Genomic DNA, 21,409 nt, shown 5'->3' with positions numbered 1-21,409 from the left:
AGTGAGCAAGCTGAAATCCTGGAGAGCTGATGATGGTTTAGTCCCAGTCAGCGTCCAAAGACCTGAGAACCAGGAGGGAACCCGTCCAAAGGTCGACAGGCTGAAAACTGAGAAGGAGCTGATGTTTTTGTTTGAGTCCAAAGTCAGGAAAAAAGACAAGTCCGGGTTCAAAGGCAGTCATGCAGGAAGGCATGACTCTCACTTGGGGAAGGGTCTGCCTTTTTGTTCTAACCAGGCCCACACACATTAGGGAGAGCAGTCTGTGTTACTTAGTTTACCAGTTTAAATGTTAATCTCGTTCAAAAACACCCTGACAGACGCAACCAGAATAACGTTTGATCAAATATCTGGGCACTTCATGGCCCCGTTGACACATTGCAAAACCATACAGAAGAACTTTCGAGTTTTGAGGTTCCAGAGTTTTCGTGGTGGAAAATGAGATATAGGTATTCTTTTTGACTCTCCAACTCTACTGCAAACAGGAATAGAAATCATCTCTCTAAATAATTATTAATAATTTTATTTCCATTTCTTCCTGTCACAGCCAAATGACATTTTCCATTAAATTAATACTCTCTTTAAAGTTGTTCAGTCTCCTTTACAACTCTCCCCTCCTTCTAATTATATACTGGACTTATTCTATATATATATCAGGGTCTCTGCTTACCTTCTGGGGGAAGAATCTTCACTTCTGCATCTACCCTATCAACCTTCTACTTCCTTTTCCTTCTCCCCTTCAAGCAGCTAGCCTAAGTCAGGACTTAGTTAAAAGACGTGTCTTATGCTTAAGGAAGATTGGTGTGTTAATAACTAACATAGTCTGTTTGACTTTAATTTCTGAATGTGATAGTAGGACTGACTGTGTCTGAGAATGACTTTTCTACCCCTCCCCCCAAATAAAAGTCAGACCACTTACTGGAGGCTGAAATTTCATCCGAATGTTTTTTAAGAAAAGAATGGGAGACAAAAATAAAGTGGCATTTTGATCACTTCCCACAAGTGACTATTGAATACATATATCGTTCTTATTTAGATCTCACAACAACTCTGTGTAGTAGCATCATCTCACAGACAAGTACACTGAGGCTCAGAGAGATTGAGCAATTTTCCCAGAGCCACACAGCTGATACAGTTCAGAGCCAAGATTTGACCCTAGTCTGTTAGACTCCAATCCAAGGCCAGTGCTCTTTTTACTCTGCGATACCAACTCAGCAGTACTGCGAGGGTTATAAGGCACGTTTAGGTTCCCAAGGGACCTAAAAGAGTTAAGTGCCTCATTTTTAAAAAATAATCTTTCCGCACCTTTTAAAACTAACTTGGCTTTCTTCTTCCTAAGGCTCAGTCAGAGTTACCAAAGTAATAGATTACCTGAGACAAACAACTAGTCAAGGTTCTGAAGATGGTAGCCTTGAGGAGCTGTGGAACAGGCTCGATCCTGAAAAGAGAGACATGCATGTGAATCTGGAAACCTTCCAGGCCATCATGAGAGAATGGATAGCTCACTGCAGAAACAAATGGTAATCATCGTCCCAGCAGGATGTGTTTTCAGGTTCTGTTTTAACAATTGCTTACAATGAATGCTAATCACTGTTTTCTGTGCTGATGGAAATACTGTAATCTGGTGCTTTTCACATTTGAGTGTGCACTGGAATCACCTAAATGGTATTCTACCTGATTGTTGGGTATCTCCACCATGATTGAGTAGGTCTGGGGTTAAGCCTGATAATTTGCATTTCTAGCATGTTTCCAGGTGACACTGATACTGATGGGGGGAGTTGGTGGGGGGTGATGGGCACACTTTGAGAACCTATTATGTTAGTTATGATAACATTCATTTATTGTGATTAGGGGCAGCACATATTATTACGTTCTTCTGGCATAGGAGTCAAGCAAATTATTGGTACTGACCACCAAGTCACCAAATGAATCTAACTTCAGCATGAACTCCCTTTTAAGGTCAGTGGGGAGATGTAGTCAGTGAGTGTAATTTAGAAGCCTAGAATATAGGGAGGCTAAAAGGAAAAGGAAAGGATGGTGAAGCTGAGAAAGGAGAAGGAGAATGGTACCCATGAGATCAGGTGCCCTGGGCGGATACTGGAGAAGCATCATCTTCTTTCACAGGAAGCCTAATCCTTTGCCTTTTACTCAGCCACCAATCTCCAGCTACCAGCTGATATGTACTAGGGGTTCTCTTAAAGAACGCTTTAAGCCCAAACGGTGGCAAAACTTGCTAGATTTCATGCGGGGTTAGGATGTATATGTTGCAGGAAGGGGGACCCGTTCCGGGGCCTGAGAGTGGACTCTTGTCTAACACTCAGAAATGAATTGTCCAAGGAGACACATGTGCTGACAAAGCAGGAGACTTAATTGGGAAGCGGTGCCCAGGTGGAGAGCAGCAGGGTAAGGGAACCCAGGAGGACTGCCCTGCCACGTGGCTCGCAGTCTCGGCTTTTGCGGTAATGGGGTTAGTTTCCGTGTTGTCTCTGACCCATCATTCTGACTCAGGATCCTCCCTGGTGGCGTGCGCATCCCTCTGCCAAGATGGGTTCCAGCGTGCGGGTTTCTGGGAGGTTGGCAGGACATAGAGTCTCTTCCTTCCTCTTTTTGGCGCCTCCCACATTCTCCTGTTAGTTTTCTGCGGTAGCACTGTGTGGTGATTTTTTTTTTTTTTTTTGTCTGTGTTGGGTTTTTCGTTGCTGCACACGGGCTTTCTCTAGTTGCGGCGAGCAGGGGCTACTCTTCGTTGCGGTGCGTGGGCTTCTCGCTGAGGTGGCTTCTCTTGTGGTGCATGGGCTCTAGGCGCACGGGCTTCAATAGTTGTGGCTCATGGGCTCTAGAGCGCAGACTCAGTAGCTGTGGTGCACGGGCTTAGTTGCTCTGCGGTACGTGGGATCTTCCCGGATCAGGGCTCGAACCTGTGTCCCCTGAATTGGCAGGGGGATTCTTAACCGCTGCGCCCCCAGGGAAGCCCAGTACTGTGTTCTCTATCGGGACCTCCTGTTGTGAGACAATTCATGCAAGTGGTTATCATCATGCCTGGCCAAGGCAGGAGGTTTTGGTCAATGGTTTCCTAATATATAATGACTTAAAGAATGTGACTGAGGGGCTTCCCTGGTGGCGCAGTGGTTGGGGGTCCGCCTGCCGGTGCGGGGGGCGCGGGTTCGTGCCCCGGTCCGGGAGGGTCCCGTGTGCCGCGGAGCGGCTGGGCCCGTGGGCCGTGGTCGCTGGGCCTGCGCGTCTGGAGCCTGTGCTCCGCGACGGGAGAGGCCGCGGCGGTGGGAGGCCGGCGTACCGCAAAAAAAAAAAAAAAAAAAAAAAAAAATGTGACTGAGATGTTGTTTGTTATACACGAGTTAATTGTGAAGGCAAGATAAATATATATAAAAATATCTAATCTTACTAGTAATCAAAGAAATGCAAATAAAGAGAACATATCATTTTTGCCCATCGGGTTAACAAAGATTTAGAAGAATGACTCTATCCCATGTCATCAGGGCAGGTGGAGAAATAGGCCCTCTCCTACTTTGTTGGTAATAGTGTAAGTTGGCACAGTTTTTCACGGGCAATTTAGGAATGTGTATCAAACCCTTAAAAATATGTAATGTGGTCAAATAATGTAACTTCAGGAAAAATAACCAATCATATACTCTATATATGCAGAATGTTGTTTATGATAGTGATAAATATAATATGGAAATATTTAAAAGCAGATATTTGGACAAATGACTTACAATACTTCCATACACTAGAATCCTAATTAGTCACTCAAAATTATAATTAGATAAATATTTGACAAGAGAAATATTCATATGTATTAATTTCAAACTATCGGCCATAGATCTGTATATGTAGTACGATCCCTTATTTGTCAAGAAATAAAAATACGCACAGAAAAGTTGGGAGGAATATACTCCAAAATGATTATCTCTGCACGATGACCTTAAGTTTGTGTCCTCTTTTCTTATGAATTTTCTATTCTTACTAAAATATTTAGGTTAGATTGTGTAATAAAAATATCAATAATTCATTTATAAAGTGGAGTGAGGGCTAAAGAGAAAACTTATTTTTATAACAAATATAAAGGAAAAGAAAAAACATGGGAGATATAAATATAAAATATCAGAACAGAAACTCAGAAATGGTGATGGGTGTAGATCTAGGAATAGTAAGAGTGATGTCTGAGTTACTCTGCTCAGTCATCTTCTGACAGACATCTCACATTGAAATGCAACGGGATGGAAGTACAAATTTAGTGGCTTTTGTAGCTGCTCCAGAGAGGTCATCCAAGGGTTTGGCATTTAGAAAGATTAAGTGATAAAACTAAAATCATAGTATAAAGACTTTTGGAAAAGAAATGGTTGAAATTTTAATATGTTTATTTTGGGGGTTAGAGCTAGCATTGGTGTCCTGGATAGAGGCCTGTGAAGAGGGTTCCCAAAATTTCAGGTGTGAAATGTTCCAAGGTACAGTTAGTCTAGGTTCAACTTGATTTTTCATGGGAAAGAACACCATCAGTGTATCCCAAAGTATTAGTTGTTCGTGTCTTTTCCTTCCCAATTCTTTAAGGCCCAAGGTCTTGCTACCTCTACAAGTGTCCACTTATCCCTTTAAACTACATCAACTTCCTGACCCACTGAGACCTCCCATCCCCTAAGCACAGCTGCTGTACTCGACACCTACCTACTTCTGTGCGCACATTCTCTTTTCACGTTAGATTAAAAGTTTACGGAAGGTGGAGGTACGCCTTATGTTTCTTTTCTATGACCGTATTTAAGCACGGTGTTGGGTTCCAAGTAGTTGCTGAATGAATAGATGGTTTTAAAATTCAGAAAGAAAGACCTGAATAAGAAAGTACAGAACACAACTGAAAAATTAGCTAAGCTTTGGTTTGACAAAGAATCCTAGCTCATTGGTTTTGTTTTTTTGGTTACAGGGAAGGAGTGAATAATGGATCAAGCAGCAGAACGGGTAATTCTGCTTTGGAACAGGACAGCAGAAAGTCAGGTGGAGCGAGTATGAATGTGTGTCTTTGGGATTGTTCTGCCACTTTCTTGTGGTTTGGAGAAATGGATTTTTCATAAACCTCTCTTATATGTGTTTCAGTTAAGATGACCACAGATATAACAGAGTCTGTATCACGGAGCTTTGAGGCTTTGGGTGGAGACATGTTTAAAGGAGTCTTGTAAGCATTCTTACTTCCAATGCTTTCTTAAGTGCCTCAAGTTTTCTTATTTATTTCATAGATTTATGTATTTTATTTACAGTAAAGTCACTTAGCTCTTCTTGTGTGTGTCTGTGGTAGGGCTAACATAATTTACTTTTAACTTTTACCTATTCTATCCCAATGGCATTAGAAGTAGTTTCACTAGGAACACAAATTATGGAAGATTAGTATGACATGAATTAACATTTTCTCACTCATGAAACACTTCTCCTTCTTTGACTTCATGTGTTTTCCATGGAAAACAAATTCCATTTGAAGTACAATTATGACATTGACCTTAAGCTCTTTGGGGGATTACTTTTTTATTTTTTTATTTTTTTTGCGTTACGCGGGCCTCTCACTGCTGTGGCCTCTCCCGTTGCGGAGCACAGGCTCCGGACACGCAGGCTCAGCGGCCATGGCTGACGGGCCCAGCCGCTCCACAGCATATGGGATCTTCCCGGACCGGGGCACGAACCTGCATCGGCAGGCGGACTCTCAACCACTGCGCCACCAGGGAAGCCCTGGGGGATTACTTTTAAAGCACTTCTTTAATAGATACTTTTAGATATGAATGAGAAAAGCTGTTTTCTGTTAAATGTGAGTTTTAGATATTAAGGGGAGGTGACTCTATCCTTCCTTAATATTATTTTTTTGCCACACACCACATGGCATGTGGCATGTGGGATCTTAGTTCCCAGACCAGGGATCGAACCCACGCCTGCTGCACTGGATGCACAGAGTCTTAACCACTGGACCTGTCCTTGCTTATTTTATCTTTGCCACTTCAGGTTTATCCATGCGAAAATGGTGGAGTAGGACCCATGTAGCCAATCTGTGCTAAACTCTAAGAAAATATGGCAAAGAGGAAGAGAAGGCCTGGGACTCCATGAAACACACAGTCCTGACTCTCACAGGGTTTATGATCACATGTCAGGGGCCAGAGTGACACTCACAAACATTAACAAGCTGTAGAAAATTATAGGAAAGATGAGTCCTAAATTGTGAGCTTCAGGCTACAATTATAAGACTCTAGGAATTGTTTCCTAGTTAAAGGCCTATTCAAACCTGCCAAGATTCCTGACTGAAAGAGTACAGTGTCAGTTTATTTCAGGACTTTCCATAACCCAGGCAGAAATAGGAACTCTTCAGCGTAGACAGCGGCAGGTGTTGGGAGCAAAGTGGAAAGGAGGAAATAAAAGCTGTAGAAGTCGACTTCACTAGTGGCAGGTGCTAAATAGCTGGGAATTTTGGAAGAATCTTTGATGCTATTGTAATAGGTACTTGAATAAATACTGTGTAAATAAACTACACTTATGAGGATGAATGAAGACAAAGTAGAAAATCTCACAGGAATATTTAAGCCTGTTTGGGCTTAACCGTTCGCCTTACTTTGATAGGAGGGGATTAGAGATGTTGAAGATTATTCTCATTCATCCTTTCACCTGCAGAGAGGTGCCTGATTTGATTACCTGTGTAGCAGACCTGCATTTCAACAAGCAGAAATTGGAGGAGGAAAATAATAAGCTTAAATTGGCATTAGAAAGCTTAGAAGACGCTAACAGCCAGTTATCAGAGGACTGTACTGAATTGCGCCTTCAGATAAAAAGGTGAGCCGTGATGGGGTTACTGTGTGCTGGGAGCTTTCAGTTCTTTTTCCTTTTTTTAAAAAATAAATCTGTTTCTTATTGAGATATAATTCACATGGCAGAAAATTCACCCTTTTAAGGTATACAATTAATTCAGTGGTTTTTAGTATGTTCACAAGGTTGTACAGCCATCACCATGATTTAATTCCAGAATATTTTCATCACTCCAGAAAGAAACCCCATACTGATTAGCAGTCACTCTCCATTTCCCCCTCGTCTCAGCATCTGGCAACCACTAATCTACTTTCTATCTCTCTGGATTTGCCTGTTCTGGGCATTTTCCTGTAAATGGAATCATACAGTATGTGACCCTTGTGTCTTGCTTCTTTCACTGAGCATCACATTTCCAAAGCTTATCCATGTCGTAGCATATATCACTGCTTCATTCCTTTTTATGGCTGAATAATATTCCATCGTATGGATATACCTCAGTTTGGACCCTTGGTTTATTTCCACTTTTTGACTCTTATGAATAGTGCTGCTATGAACATTTGTGTACAAGTTTTTATGTGGACATACGTCTTCAGTTCTCTTGGGTGTATACCTAGGAGTGGAATTGCTGGGTAGTAACCTGTACTTAGCGTTGTGAGGAGCTGCCAAACTGTTTTCCAAAGCAGCTGCACTATTTTACTTTCCCACCAGTAAGGTTTGTTCGTTCTTTTCTAGCGATGATGTTCTCTATGTCGTTCAATCTCTGTGTAAGACCAGTATGCCTAAAGATCAGGCGTGAATCCATCCCAACAGCCTGTGGTTCGGTAGAACTCTTACTCTATGCAAAGTCCCGTGCTAAGTATTATGAGAGATACATTGATGAGTCATGTTTAAAATGTACCGTCAGGGTACCTGGAGCCTAGAAGGATGATAAGAATTTCATGATCTTAGCTTAAGATAGGAGGGGATAACGGACCTTGGAGACATACCGGATGAAGTGTCAGATGCTGGTACAATAGGTTGCTGGGAGATGCTTGAGCGTCAGGAAACAAGCAACATGCTTCTCACAAAGTATGTGTGTACAGATGTTGTAGGTCTAAAATTCTGAACAGAAAAGTTCTAAGTTAACTTGAAAAGACAGTAAAGCATTCTGACCATGAACTCTTACCCTCATAATTTTTGACCAGCCTCCAAACCAATCTATAAAATTAAAAAAATATATGCTAACCTTGGGCTTCCCTGGTGGTGCAGTGGTTGAAAGTCCGCCTGCCGATGCAGGGGACAGGGGTTCGTGCCTCGGTCTGGGAGGATCCCACATGCTGCGGAGCAGTTGGGTCCGTGAGCCATGGCTGCTGAGCCTGCACGTTTGGAGCCTGTGCTCTGCAACGGGAGAGGCCACAGCAGTGAGAGGCCTGCATACCGCAAAAAAAAAAAAAAAAAAAAAAAAAAAAAATATATATATATATATGCTAACCTCAAGCTCTCTCCATTCCGTAATTGGCTTATTTATTATTTATTTGAAATATAATAATTCAAAGTTTCTTTAAAAAAGCAAACAAAGTATGCTTTGGGTGAATGTGCCAGACAGGGCTTTTGGTTGCAAGCACTAGAAGCTGACTCTGGTTAAGTTAAGCAGTGAAGACATGTCTTGAAGGGAATTGGGTAACTTGCAGGATGGACAGAAAGGCTAGAGAATCTGGATGGACAGCGGAAATGCCAGTGTCTACAGAATTAAGCCTTCTCTTTTCTACCCCCACCCCCAATTCCCACCCCCACACACAATCCTTCAGGAAGAGCCTGTTTCCTGTCGGCGCTCCCAGACTATTTTTGATATTGGCTGTTGTCCCATCATGGTATAATTTGCCTTCTGTGTTAATGTGTCCTCGTTAATGGAAGAAATCGTATCTTTTATCCTGGTTGCCCCAGTGCTTAGTAGAATGTCTGCCATAGAAGAGCAGTCCCTTCCTTCCAGTTGCCTGCAAACCAGAAATCTCTGTCTCCTTTTACTTCCCCAGACTTCACTTCTACATCAAATAGCAAGTCCTGCTAATTTACCCACTTTATCTCTCACAGATAGATTTACTTCCTTCCATTCCCATAGCTGCCACTTAGTTCAGGTCAGCATCACCTTTCACCTGGGTCACTGCAGCAGCCTCCTGGTTAGGTTCCCCTCCTTTTCCAAAGCTTGTGCCACCCCAGCAGGCAGGTTCCTCCGAACTGCCAGTCTGACCACATCATGCCCCTGCTGTAACCACTTCAATGCATTCCTTTCGCACTCAGGGTAAAATCCGAAGTCCTTCATCTGGTTTGCAAACCCCTTCACGATGGGGCCTCTGATGCCTTGTCTCTACCTCCCGTTTTCCCCTCTATGCTCCAGCAATATCGGACTGCTTGCAGTCCCTCAATGAGCTTCTGTTCTGTCCCTCTGTCCCCGTCTGTCCCCCTCCCCTTCCTCCTTCTCATTATCTGAGCTGTCTTCCTTTTATAGTGTCTACAGAACTTGGGTTCACTCCAGCCTTGCTTCTTATTATACTGTAATAGCAATTATGATTGTCTGTTTACCTTACTAGACTCTAAGTTCCAGGAGGGCAGAGTTCTTATGATTGGGTTCCTCTTTACCTTATTCAATGCCTATTAGAATGAATGGCATGGAGTCGGAGCTCAATAAATATTGATTGAATGATCAATGTAATTTCTTAGTAAGGAAAAAATTATACCTTCTTCAAGACCCTGCTCAGAAAACAGTTTATAATCTTTTGGGAGTACAAATAGGTAATTCCATGATATAGATTACCATAATACATTTAATAGGTTTTCCTTTGTTGGACATTTAGTTTCTTTCCAATGCTTTGTTATTGTAAACAATGTTGCAGTAAACCTTTTAAATAAAATATATGATATAAAGACTATCTGTAACTACTTGTTTGTTTAGTTGTCATCTCCTTCACTAGTACTTAACCTCTCTAAGGTTACACCATGTCTCTTTTGTCCAACATCATGGGTCCTTTTGCAAGGTACAGCCCCTGATCATGATATTATTCAATAACTGTTTGTGGGATTGCATTAACTACTATTACATCTTATTAGTAGAAGGAAAGAACCGTGTGATTCAGCCAGTGATGGATTTCAAAGGGAGCCTCCAAATCTCTATCTTCAGGAATATGTTTGTTTCCTTCTATCCTTTTCCCCCCACCATGCTCCACCCAAATCCCTTCCTTTTCCAAGGACTGTGGAAGATCTTGTGTAAGTTTTTTTTTTTTTTTTTTTTTTTTACTGTTGTTGGCATCTGGTTTGAGTTTTCAGTGGTTTTCAACTTGGGTTTAAAAATAGTCCGTGGCTTTACTTAGTATCTTTGACGGTTATATTTGAGGTTTTGCTCATTGCCTTCTCTCCCCACCCCACAGTGCCCACCAGGCTATTATAAGAACAAATCTGTTAAGAGAAGAACTGGAGGAACTGAAAATTAGTATGAACGCTTCAGAAGAGCAGAAGACCATGATTGTAGCCCAGAACAAACAATTAGTAAGTCATCCAAGTACTTTGAAATGGACCTATATTAATAGTTTATATAACTAAAATCCAAGAGGGTTTATTTGGAAACAAAAATCAGAAATCAGTAGACTGATGAATGAATTGGTAACACCTTAGAAAAATAAAGGCAGGTAGGATAAAAAACTGTGTTTTCCTTTTCAACCAGGATTAAAATTCTTTACAAATTAGTCATATTTGCGATGATTTGTGAAGATCTAGAACGCCTTCTGAAGTTAATGGGCGAATTCATAAATATCTGACACTAGAAACCACCTACATTTTCCAAAAAATTTTCTCTGTCAAACTTTCACCTTTTTCTCAGTTTTTTTTTAAATCCATTTTCTCAGCACGTACAGATTAGTAATTAGTTCCATTAATCAGTCCTTATGCTAAAGAAGCACAGGCTTGTAATTTTTAGAGCAAAACATTATTTAGACTAAGCTTTAATTCAACTACCAGAGAAGTAATTCTTTTTATTGGGAATGTTAAACTATTATCTAGAGCTTTAGTAATAATCTTCAAAATCCTTCCATCAGTATTTGCGCATTGCTAACCATGGTGGGGGGTCAGCTGAAAGTCATTCAGACTAATTTATTTTTAGGTCTAAGTCATCAGAAGACTTGGATTCCAGGCCTGTGTCTTTCACTCATGATTTCCTACAACCAACACAACTTAGCTTAGCTTTTGCCTCAACAGTCAAATCTGGGGACTGGACTCATTGAGTGTCAGGTGACTGCAAGTCTCTGTGAATGCATTATAGCAAAGACTCATTCTGGGACCACTGAGGAGCTTCTATGTGGAAGCCATGTAGAGCAATGATCAAGAGCCCACCCTTGGGTGTCAGGCAGTGGAGTGGGCATCCAAGTCCCGACTCTGAGGGCTATCTAACTTTAGGCAAACCACGTAACGTCTTTAAACCTCAGAGTTCCCCTGTGCAAAGTGGACATGGCAATACTGCCTACTTTAAGGCTGGGAGGATTAAATGAATTAGTACATGTAAAGCAGTAATGTCCTCTTTCCTCCTGGGGCTAGATGTTAGCTGCTACTAAAATGCAGAGTCCTAGATATACAGTCCTAATCCTTTGCACTTTTACAATTCAATGTTTTACAATTTCAAAAGAATTTTTAATATTTCCTCTCATTGGTCCTCACAGAGATTCTGTGAGGTAGAAACAGAAGCTGATATTCTTTTTTTTTTTTGCTATTCTTCATTTTAAAAAATTAATAGAGTTATAGCTAAAGTTTAGAAATGTTTTGATTATTCAAAGTCCATTGTCTAATAAATGGTAGAGTGAGAACTGAACTCAGGTCTTCTGATTCCAGCTACGTGGTGTGTATGTTCCTTCGTTCTTATACCAATGACATCCTAGCCTGAGATGGCCTCCCTTTTATTTTTATGTTATAAAGGTAGTACCTGTTCGCTCTGTAAAAATAAGAAAATATATATTAGCAAAGAAAAAATAAAATCCCACAAAATCTTTACCCTACCCTATCCACAAGATTTACTGTTAACATTTTGGTGTATATCCTGTCCTGGAATATGTTTTCTTCTGATGGTTCTGAATTTAGGGCTCCTAATTATAAAATGATTTTTGATGTTCCTATGTTCTGGTAATGTTGAATCTGAGAATATCCACAGCTTCAAATAGAAAGCTAGTACTCTTTGATTTCAAGGTGCTGTTTAAATAGATGAGTTCACACTATCTGTCATAAGCAGATGGCGGTAAAGTAGCAGGGAAAAATACCACGCTGTTTTCTTTTGTTTTTCGTCTTTCCTTTCCTGTCATAGTTAGATTGAGTCAAGAAGAGTGACTTTTCACTGATCCCAAGAAACTGAAGCCAAAGGCTTAACCCCGTATTGAGAATATTTTAGGCTAGGATTATTTGTGATATGTCAATGCCATATTTAAGGTTGATAAAAAGAAAAAATGTTGATAGCCCTGGAAGTAAATATTTGGTATTTTCATAAACTTCTCAAATACTTTAAAATTATTTTTCTCTTACTAAATCAGGAGGCAGAAAACCGGGCTCTGATTCTTAAGATTCGGATTCTCCAAGAAGAGGTATGTTGAAATTGTGAAAAGGGCACAGATAAGCATACGGAAATCATGCAATCATGGGTGCTGACCCTGGGTTAAATATAAATCATGTGAATTTCAGGCTCCTGTGGACCAAATACCAGGTTGCTTTGTCAAATGATAAGTGAGGATGAGTAGACAGGGTTTTCCTGTCTGGACAGAAGTATGTTATACCTTTGTAATCATCCGTGGTAGAAATGGGATGTAAGAAATTCAGAGTTAAGATGAAATGAAATTAACTCATCTAAAAAATATACAAATCAAGAAGGAAAGTATAGACATTATCTAATAATTTTCTATTATTATTCCATGAAACTAGATGGAAAAGGTCTTTGAGTCTAAGACCCAGATCTTAAATTCACTGACAGTCTAACCTTGGAAAAGCCATTTAATCTTTTGACGGATTAATAATACCTATTCCCTACAGTTATTTTAAAGATTAAGATAATGCATGTGAAGCCATTTGGTTAACCATAATATACCTCATATATATTAGGAAATACTAGTAGAATCGCTAAAAAAAAGAAAAATTCTATGCAATATATATATTTAAGCAACAGAATTAAAACATTGAAAGAACAGGTAGCAAAGCTACCAGAAAGTTACTATTTTGGAGGAAAATTCTCTATAGGTACCTTTTGAAAGTTAATCATTATGTACGGTTTTTTGTTTGGGTTTTATATAAGTTTATTAGATGTATTTATTAAGCTGTGGTGAACAGTCTGATGAGTTTTCCAATTTATGGCCCACGTGGACATTAAAAAAATTCATAGTAGATAGGAAAGGAACAACTAAAGATTGGAAAGAAACCCTGTGTTAGATTCAGACATGTTACAGCTACAAGACCAGGTTTCCATGAAACGAATGCTTTACAGTTAAGCTCCCAGTGTAAGATATTTTTGTCCTCATATTTCAGATGATTGACTAGCATCAAAGAATTGTACTATACCAATTTAGAATTGAGATAGAAGGAAGGAGACTTAGAACCCTTCGTCATGAGATAGCATTACAGTTATTGATTTACATTAGAAAAGGCTTATAGATGTCACTAAGAATCCTTTAGGGAGTAAAAATCAGACGCAATGTGAAGAGTAATGGCACAATGGTTCGGGTAATTATTCACTTACATTTATTCGTTTGTTTATTATACACACATTCATCGGGAGATAGACTCTATTCTAGGTGTTAAGGATACAGACTTAAACAAAATAGCCCATGTGACACTAGCATGTTAGATGGTGATTAGTGCCACAGAGAAAAGAAGAGCAGAAAACAGAGTTGTGGGGAGTGCAATTTAAACTAGGGTGGTTAGGAAAAGTAGAACTGTGAAGTGAATTATTTGGTTAAAAACTAGAGGTTAAAAACTAGGAGGTTCGGGCTACGCTGGTGGCGCAGTGGTTGAGAGTCTGCCTGCCGATGCAGGGGACATGGGTTCGTGCCCCGGTCCGGGAAGATCGCACATGCCGCGGAGCGGCTGGGCCCGTGAGCCATGGCCGCTGAGCCTGTGCGTCCGGAGCCTGTGCTCCGAAACGGGAGAGGCCACAGCGGGGAGAGCCCGGGGACCCGCAAAAAAAAAAAAAAAAAAGAAAATACTAAGAAGTAGGGGAGAGCCGAGGGAATTGGAGGGGTGTGGAAGAGAGAGATTGTAACGATTGACCATGGGAGAATTTAAGCTGAGTCAAGAGGGAACGGAGCTCACGGGAAGGTGGAAGGATAATGAGAACGTAGTAGGATCAATGGATTGTAGGCTCCAGTGGGGATTGAAGGTTTGCTGATGCACAAAGAAGTAACCTGGAAAGACAAGAAATGGTGGTTGAAGAGTGAGATGTTGCAATTAAGATAATGGAGGGATCCCAGTTGCTGGTAATGACAACTTTGAAGGTGTGACTAGGGAGTGAGTGCTCGAGGTGAAATGGAAAATAAGAAGGGATTGCTGGGAGTATTCCTGGATGATCACGTTAAAAGGATTGTGTTAAAAAAAAAAAAAAAAAAAAAAGGATACTACTTCCTAAAAACCACTTTGTGATTTCCTTTTATTTTTTTGGTCTGAATCTAAGAATACTATCTTATTTTACATTAGAATGCTAAGAACATTATGGATATATATAAATTGGAAAAGAAGATTGAGGAATTGTCTAAAACTGAGAAACACCATCAAGTAAGCACTTCTCAAATACTGGTAAAATATTTTCCTTCATCAAACTAGTATTACTTTTTGAAGGTGTCTATGACTCATTGACGCAATAACCTTTCGTTATCAATTTTGAAATTTGTACCGCTCTAGATATCTGAGTTACATAAAAAGCAGTTTCTGTTTTCTCAAGGTAGCAGCTTTACTGATATATAATACACATGCCATTAAATTCACCTACTTAAAGTATAGGAGTCAGTGGTTTTTAGTATATTCAGAATTATGCAACCATCACCGAAACCAATTTTAAAATACTTTTATCATCCAAAAAGAAATCCCTTTAGCAGTCACTTGCCATTCCTCCCCAACCCCAGACAACCACTAGTCTGCTTTCTATCTCCATGGATTTACCGATTCTGGACATTTCATATAAATGGAGTCATATACATTAGACGGTCTTTTGTGATTGGCTTCTTTCACTGAACATAATGTTTTCAAAGTTCACTCATGTAGGAGCATATATCATGACTTCATTTCCTTTTATGGCTGAATAATATTCCACTGTATGGAAATAGCACATTTTGTTTATCCATTCATCAGTTGCTGGACATTTGGGCTGTTCCTACTTTTTTACTATTATGAGTAATGCTGCTATGAATAGTTATGCACAAGTTTTTGTGTGGACATATATTTTGATTTCTCTTGAGTATATACCTAGGAGTGGAATTACTGTATCATATGATAACTCTATGTTTAACGTTTTGAGGAACTGCCAGACTTTTCCCAAAATGACTGCGCTATTTTACATTTCCACCAGCTGTGTATGAGGGTTCAAATTTCTCCACATCCTTGCCACCCCTTATTATTATTTATACTTGTTATTATAGTGACAATTTCTAATTTAACAGTATCTGATTTTGCAAATCCCTGAGTTAGGGAAGATTTCAGCTATTGTACCTTCTTAATGCAGAAAATGAGGAGAGATGGGGGAAAAAATCTATCTTGATTTTTTAATTCAATTCTATTGCCTTAAGGAATGATATCTTACAAAAATGATTTTTATCTATATTACATCTAGAAAGTCTATATTTTGTGTATTTTTGTTTTATCTGCAATACATTATTATCAGGAAACAGAAGACAATTGTCATTAAATTCAAGAATTTGTGTCATGCTTATTCTCATCTCTAATGGTTTATTTGAACAATATTTTTTGTTGTAGTATGTGTTTGAAATGATGATGTCCTTAAATTTCATATCTATATGAGAAATTCTCAATTTTCTTAGCAGACACCCCAATTCCATGTGGGTATGTACATATACATATATTATAGCAGTTATAATTTAGACATTAAAATTGATTTTATTCTAGGAATGACTGTTTTGGAAAACACAACTGTCATAAACTAGTGAAAAGAACCAGAAGACACGGATTCAAATCCTGTCTTCTCGACTTAAAAGCTTTGTAACCACAAGCAAGTAGTTAACTTCTCTAAATCTCAATTTTCTCATCTATTAAATGGGTACGATAGTTTCTACCTCATCCACAAGCTTGTTGGAAACTCAAATGAGATGATTATGTGAAGATACCTTTAGAACTATAAAGGGATATCAAATATATATGATTATGATGATGATGATTCTACTTCTGACTATGCTGATTATTTTTCCTGGTTTTCCATTCAATCAATATACATTTTAATCAATTACATTCTATTTAGAAGCCTACACCAACATGCTTGCTTTTGGTTTGAATAAACTGATATATCCTTAATATTCACTTTGCTAAAAGAAATCTTGAACATTTTTAAACTATGTTTTTAAAAGAGGAAGAGCTTTCTATATGTCCATATGGACTCTGTTCTTGTCCTATCTAGATTTTTAATTTCATCAAAAAAATGAAGACTCTCTATGTCCTCTTATTATATGAAGTGTGAAATAGTGGGAAGAGCCCTTGGTTGGAGTTGGTGACTCAGATTCTAGTCTCCATTCTGTCACTTACTGGGTGTGACTCTGGGCAAGTCTCTGGGTAGTTCTGAGGTTCGATTTCCTTCCTGGTAGAGCAAGGGCAATGACCTTGACCTCAAGGGTTGTTGTGAGGCTAATGTGAATGTTCTTTATAAAGTGAAAAACACATGCACATTAAAGGTGCCAAAGAAACATGTCTCCCTATTGGATGATTTTGTGGCTCTGTCCTTTACCAAAGCAATGTCCCAATGGCCTTTCCTAAATGTGTTTCTTTTCAGATGCAGTTACACACATATGAGAACACTTTGCTTAATAAAGATGCAAGTTTGCAGAAGGTTGGTCCTGTCTCTTCACATGAGGGCCTGTGGGACTCACTAGCTCTCTCCAAGTCATAAAGGAAGGAGATGGTCATTTGTGTAACTTCACCCCTGTTAACATATCTGATTCTAATATTCTGTCACAAGACATTTCTTTATTTGTAAGAACAAAAATATTCTTCTGAGTGAAGAATACTGACTTCTCCATCTGGGATGTTTTAACGTATCCTCTGTAAATTCTGGTGATGTTCATCCCTTTATTCAACAAGTACTAGTGTGCCAATTTGCCAGTCATTGGCTAGATAGTGGTGATGCAATTTTAATTCATAACAACACAAATGAGTGTGCAGTCAGTCATTTTAGGGAAAAAGAAGAATATATCCTCAGTTATTTTCTACCTAGTTTGATTGATTGATTTGATAGATAGATATTCTATTTATCTTTGTGTCCTGTGATTATAGCCTATCTGGTAACAAAGTTTGCCGGTTACCAAGATGCTGGTTATGGTGGCTTTAAAAGACCCAGGAAGGATACACACTAAGTTAATAAACTTCCACGTTCCAAGACAGGAGAGTGAAGAAAGAGCAGTATTTCACTTCTTTTCCTTCCCCTGCAGTTTATGAGGTTTCAAAGGAGCCATTCACGGCTTGTGGACATTGACCAAGATACTGAATATTGTACCAACTGTATCACCTCATCGTGGGTGTTCTCACTCCCCATGTAGTGCCAGGGGGTAGTGGTGGTTGCTCACTTCCTCTGTAACTCTGGTCTTTCCACCATTTCGCACTCCTGCCCAGCACTCATAACGCACTTCTCATGCTCCAGGCACCATGCTAGTCGTGGGATAGAACTATAGGTCAGACACTGACTGTACCCTCTGGTCTTGCAGTACGAAACTATGGTTTTAACAGAGATATGGTTTGAACTGGATAAAATTGGATGCCTTAATAATTCATTAGTCATTCTGCAGGTAAAAAACTGCTTTTTTTCTTAAATGTACCATAGTAATATAATTCTGACTTGGACTTAAGAATTACCTTGCAGGGTATGATTCCACTGGACAGGCAAAGACAGAACATAATTAACACCAGTCAGATACAGCTGCCTTGCTGTCCCATTCTTTTCTGCTTAGTTTTAATCACAAACACAGACTAGTTCAGTTTTCCAATAATGAGATTAGTAGAAGGTCTCATCATCTTTGGGCATTTACAGTTCTTCAGATTGATAGTCTAGTAAATACAATTTAGTGGACTCATACATTTATTTGCTATTAATTCTCTCTCCTACTTTTCAGAAGGATTTAAGTATAGAAGAACTTAAGTCAACCATCATAGAATATGAAAACGTTATAGAGGTATACCATAATGATCTCACAACTTGCAAGGTGGGGTTATTAAACGTAAATGTGAATGTCCCACTAGAGTAACACGTGCGGCCTAATGTTGTATGTGATTTCCAGAACTTACGAGGGGAGAAAAACAAACTGGCTCATGAGTTACAGCACTTGCAACAGGAACTCATCGTGTAAGTACAGAGCACCCCTTCACCAGCCTTCTGTCCTGTGCCCCCGCCCTACATTCTTCACCTACCGAGCTGTGTGCAGTTCTTTGAATGTGCCACGTTCTTTTCTTCTGTACCTTTGTAAGTGATATTTTCTCTGCTTTTCTCCTAAGAGGACGAATTCCTTCACAAGTTTTCCATTACCCTGCCTTACCCTTCCTTGTTCTTCTGATACCTTTAGATTAAGTAATCCTTCTGAGTTCATGCATGGCACGTTATTCTTACTTCTTTCCTAGCACCCACTACCTTATATTATAATCGTTTGTTTCTGATTTTGTGTCACGTGCTAGTCCAGGAGTCCATAGGTAACAAAAATGAGTACAGTCAGTGGGGTAAGTGCACATACTTACATTAGGGAAGTGACGATGAGGAAAGTGCATTATCCAGGTAAAGATGGGGGGTTACTCTGTTTAGCTCCAGATAATTGTTACATCAAGAATATATGGACCCAGTGTGGCCACATGTTCCCATTTTTTAAAGAAAAGCCAGAAATCTAGATTTTTAGTGAAAATTTTAACAATTTTAACTATTGGCTCCAATTCTTAAGAAAAAGAAAATATAGCTTACCTGTTTGCAACCACCTGGAGTCACTAGTGTGTGCAGCTCCTGGAGGGCAGGGACTACCTCTTTCTATTTATTTATTTATTTATGTATTCATTCATTCATTCATTCATTTATTTATGGCTGTGTTGGGTCTTCATTGCTGCACGCAGGCTTTCTCTAGCTGCAGTGAGCAGGGGCTACTCTTTGTTGCCGTGCATGGGCTTCTCACTGCGGTGGCTTCTCTTGTTGCGGAGCACGGGCTCTAGGTGCGCAGGCTTCAGTAGTTGTGACACGTGGGCTCAGTAGTTGTGGCTTGCAGGCTCTAGAACGCAGGCTCAGTAGTTGTGGTGCACGGACTTAGTTGCTCTGCGCATGTGGGATCTTCCCAGACCAGGGCTCGAACCCATGTCCCCTGCATTGGCAGGCGGATTCTTAACCACTGTGCCACCAGAGAAGTCCCAGGGACTACCTCTTATTCCCCTCTGTATTCTCAGGTACCTTATACAATCCTTGGCACACATGGGTGCTCACTGATTGTTTGGTGATAAATAAACCTTATTGTGGTGACTTAAAACATAATGTTGGAGGCGTACCTAACCAGACGACTACGTTTTTTCCTTTTTTTCCCCAAGGAATGGAATCCAGTTGAATGTCAGTGGAGAGCATAAGACTGTCAACTCTGAAGGAGAAAAATCTCTACATTGTGAACTCTTTCTTGCTCAGTCTGCAGAGGTAGGTGATTATCATCAAATGGAAGGCTTTAAAAAATAATCACCACGTGGGATAGCTTGCTATTAAGTGAAGTTCTGTAGCTTGCTGCAAAGCACTCATGACATTTTGAGGGAATCTGTTGATAGTTTATAGAACCTAAGTCTAAAGTCTCTTAGCCTGGAAGAACAGATCTTTTTCAAGTTATGGCTGAAAACTATAGTGAGACTCCAGCATGGGGTTGTGGAAATGTGTGTTCAGTGAATCTGGACTTGAGAAATCTTTATATTCTTTATATTTTTCAGGACAAACTACCTGCAGTGATCCCCAGCCTGGGGTCTGAAAGATAGCGGTAGAGATCCATGAACTATTTTTAGTATTTCTTCAAACCCCCAAAGTAAATGTATCTACCAAAAATAAAGATGCTCAGAAACAAGATGAAATTTCTTTGCTTTAAGATGTAATTGTACCAACACAAATTAATGACACTGATTATTATGTTCTGAACATAAATTAGCATTTTTATATGTTTTGGGTTAATTTTAAAATGGCAAAATGAATTATTGCTTTAAAATCTCCAGTTTGGAACTACCCTGGTGGCGCAGTAGTTGGGAGTCCACCTGCCGATGCAGGGGACACGGGTTCGTGCCCCGGTCCGGGAGGATCCCACATGCCGCGGAGCGGCTGGGCCCGTGAGCCATGGCCGCTGAGCTTGCGCGTCTGGAGCATGTGCTCCGCAACAAGAGAGGCCACAGTGGTGAGAGGCCCGTGTAACGCAAAAAAAAAAAAGAAAAAAAAAAATCTCCAGTTTGTTCGTAGACCCATTTCTTTACACTAGGAGAGGAAACAGTCGAAAGCTTTCTTGTGGATGAAATGTTGGGACCCACCTCCCTACTATATTTTTACTCCTTTGTACTTTCCAGTTTTGTGCTTGTTATGTTAGGAAACGTTTTATTAACAAATTGCTTTGTTTCGCTACTTTGATGGTCTTTCCATGTTGGGTAGATGATGGATATGCCCAGAATGTCCTCCTGTTGACAGCTGTGATATGACCTTGAAAGGAGAGAATGTCCTTGGGGCAAATGCTGTTTGAATTTCTCCTGCCAAGGATGCAGGGCAACATATGCTGCCTTCACCTAAGGCCGTCTCAGGCAGCCTCGAACATTCTGCTGAGGGCTGTGCTTTCCTGACATTCTGTTTCAGATGCTCATCATTTTTACTGTGTTTTTGATACCAAGCCAAACTGCCAGACTGAATGAAGTGATGGCAAATCTGCCACGGCAATGTGTTTTTATCCCCGGTCCTCCGAGATAATAATGGTGCCAAGATGCCATCCTGTAAAGCTTTAGAGTTCTGAACAGGGGTTAAACAGCTGGCAATGTTTTGGCTCTGAAGTTTATCCCACTAATGGATTAGGAAGTCTTTGCCTTCTAATTGGAATCTGGAATAAGAGCCCTGTGACCTTCTTCCAACAGATAGCAAGAAGAAAGTTAACTTTGTTGTCATATATCTAAAATATGACAGGACATAGAGGCTTTGAGAAAAAGAAATTTGCTTTGTGAAATATCATCTGAGAGTATCTTCTATGAGTGGAGGACAGACAAAAGAAACCAGTCTGTTTTCAATGGGATTTACTGCATGCCCCCCAGCAGTTATTTTTTTCTGTGAATTTCTTTCCCTTCCCCTCTTTTCATAAAATTAGAGCCATAAAATATCACCTACATGTAAATGTTATCTATTGGATACCTGAATTTTCCTTAAGAATGAGTAAATATTAAGTTAAAGCCATCT

The 21,409-nt window shown here is 39.9% G+C and overlaps 1 protein-coding gene across 1 annotated transcript in view; it reads left to right on the top strand.

Annotated features, from left to right (window-relative positions):
* The window catches only part of LOC113632264 (lymphoid-restricted membrane protein), a 42,875-nt gene that overhangs the window by 7,419 nt on the left and 14,047 nt on the right, over positions 1-21,409 (top strand). The window contains exons 3-13 of the mRNA XM_027129238.1: positions 1,337-1,517; positions 4,934-5,013; positions 5,104-5,182; positions 6,655-6,813; positions 10,188-10,305; positions 12,327-12,377; positions 14,473-14,550; positions 16,769-16,825; positions 18,102-18,161; positions 18,267-18,331; positions 19,543-19,642. Coding sequence (XP_026985039.1) covers positions 1,337-1,517; positions 4,934-5,013; positions 5,104-5,182; positions 6,655-6,813; positions 10,188-10,305; positions 12,327-12,377; positions 14,473-14,550; positions 16,769-16,825; positions 18,102-18,161; positions 18,267-18,331; positions 19,543-19,642 — 1,028 coding nt within the window. The remainder of the gene's footprint in view (positions 1-1,336; positions 1,518-4,933; positions 5,014-5,103; positions 5,183-6,654; positions 6,814-10,187; positions 10,306-12,326; positions 12,378-14,472; positions 14,551-16,768; positions 16,826-18,101; positions 18,162-18,266; positions 18,332-19,542; positions 19,643-21,409) is intronic.

Source organism: Aethalodelphis obliquidens, unplaced genomic scaffold, assembly GCF_003676395.1.
Source record: "Aethalodelphis obliquidens isolate GAN/ISIS:26980383/991018 unplaced genomic scaffold, ASM367639v1 scaffold36, whole genome shotgun sequence".
Taxonomy (NCBI): domain Eukaryota; kingdom Metazoa; phylum Chordata; class Mammalia; order Artiodactyla; family Delphinidae; genus Aethalodelphis; species Aethalodelphis obliquidens.
The sequence above is the reverse complement of the archived record's forward strand: the minus strand, read 5'-3'. Positions and strand labels throughout refer to the sequence as shown.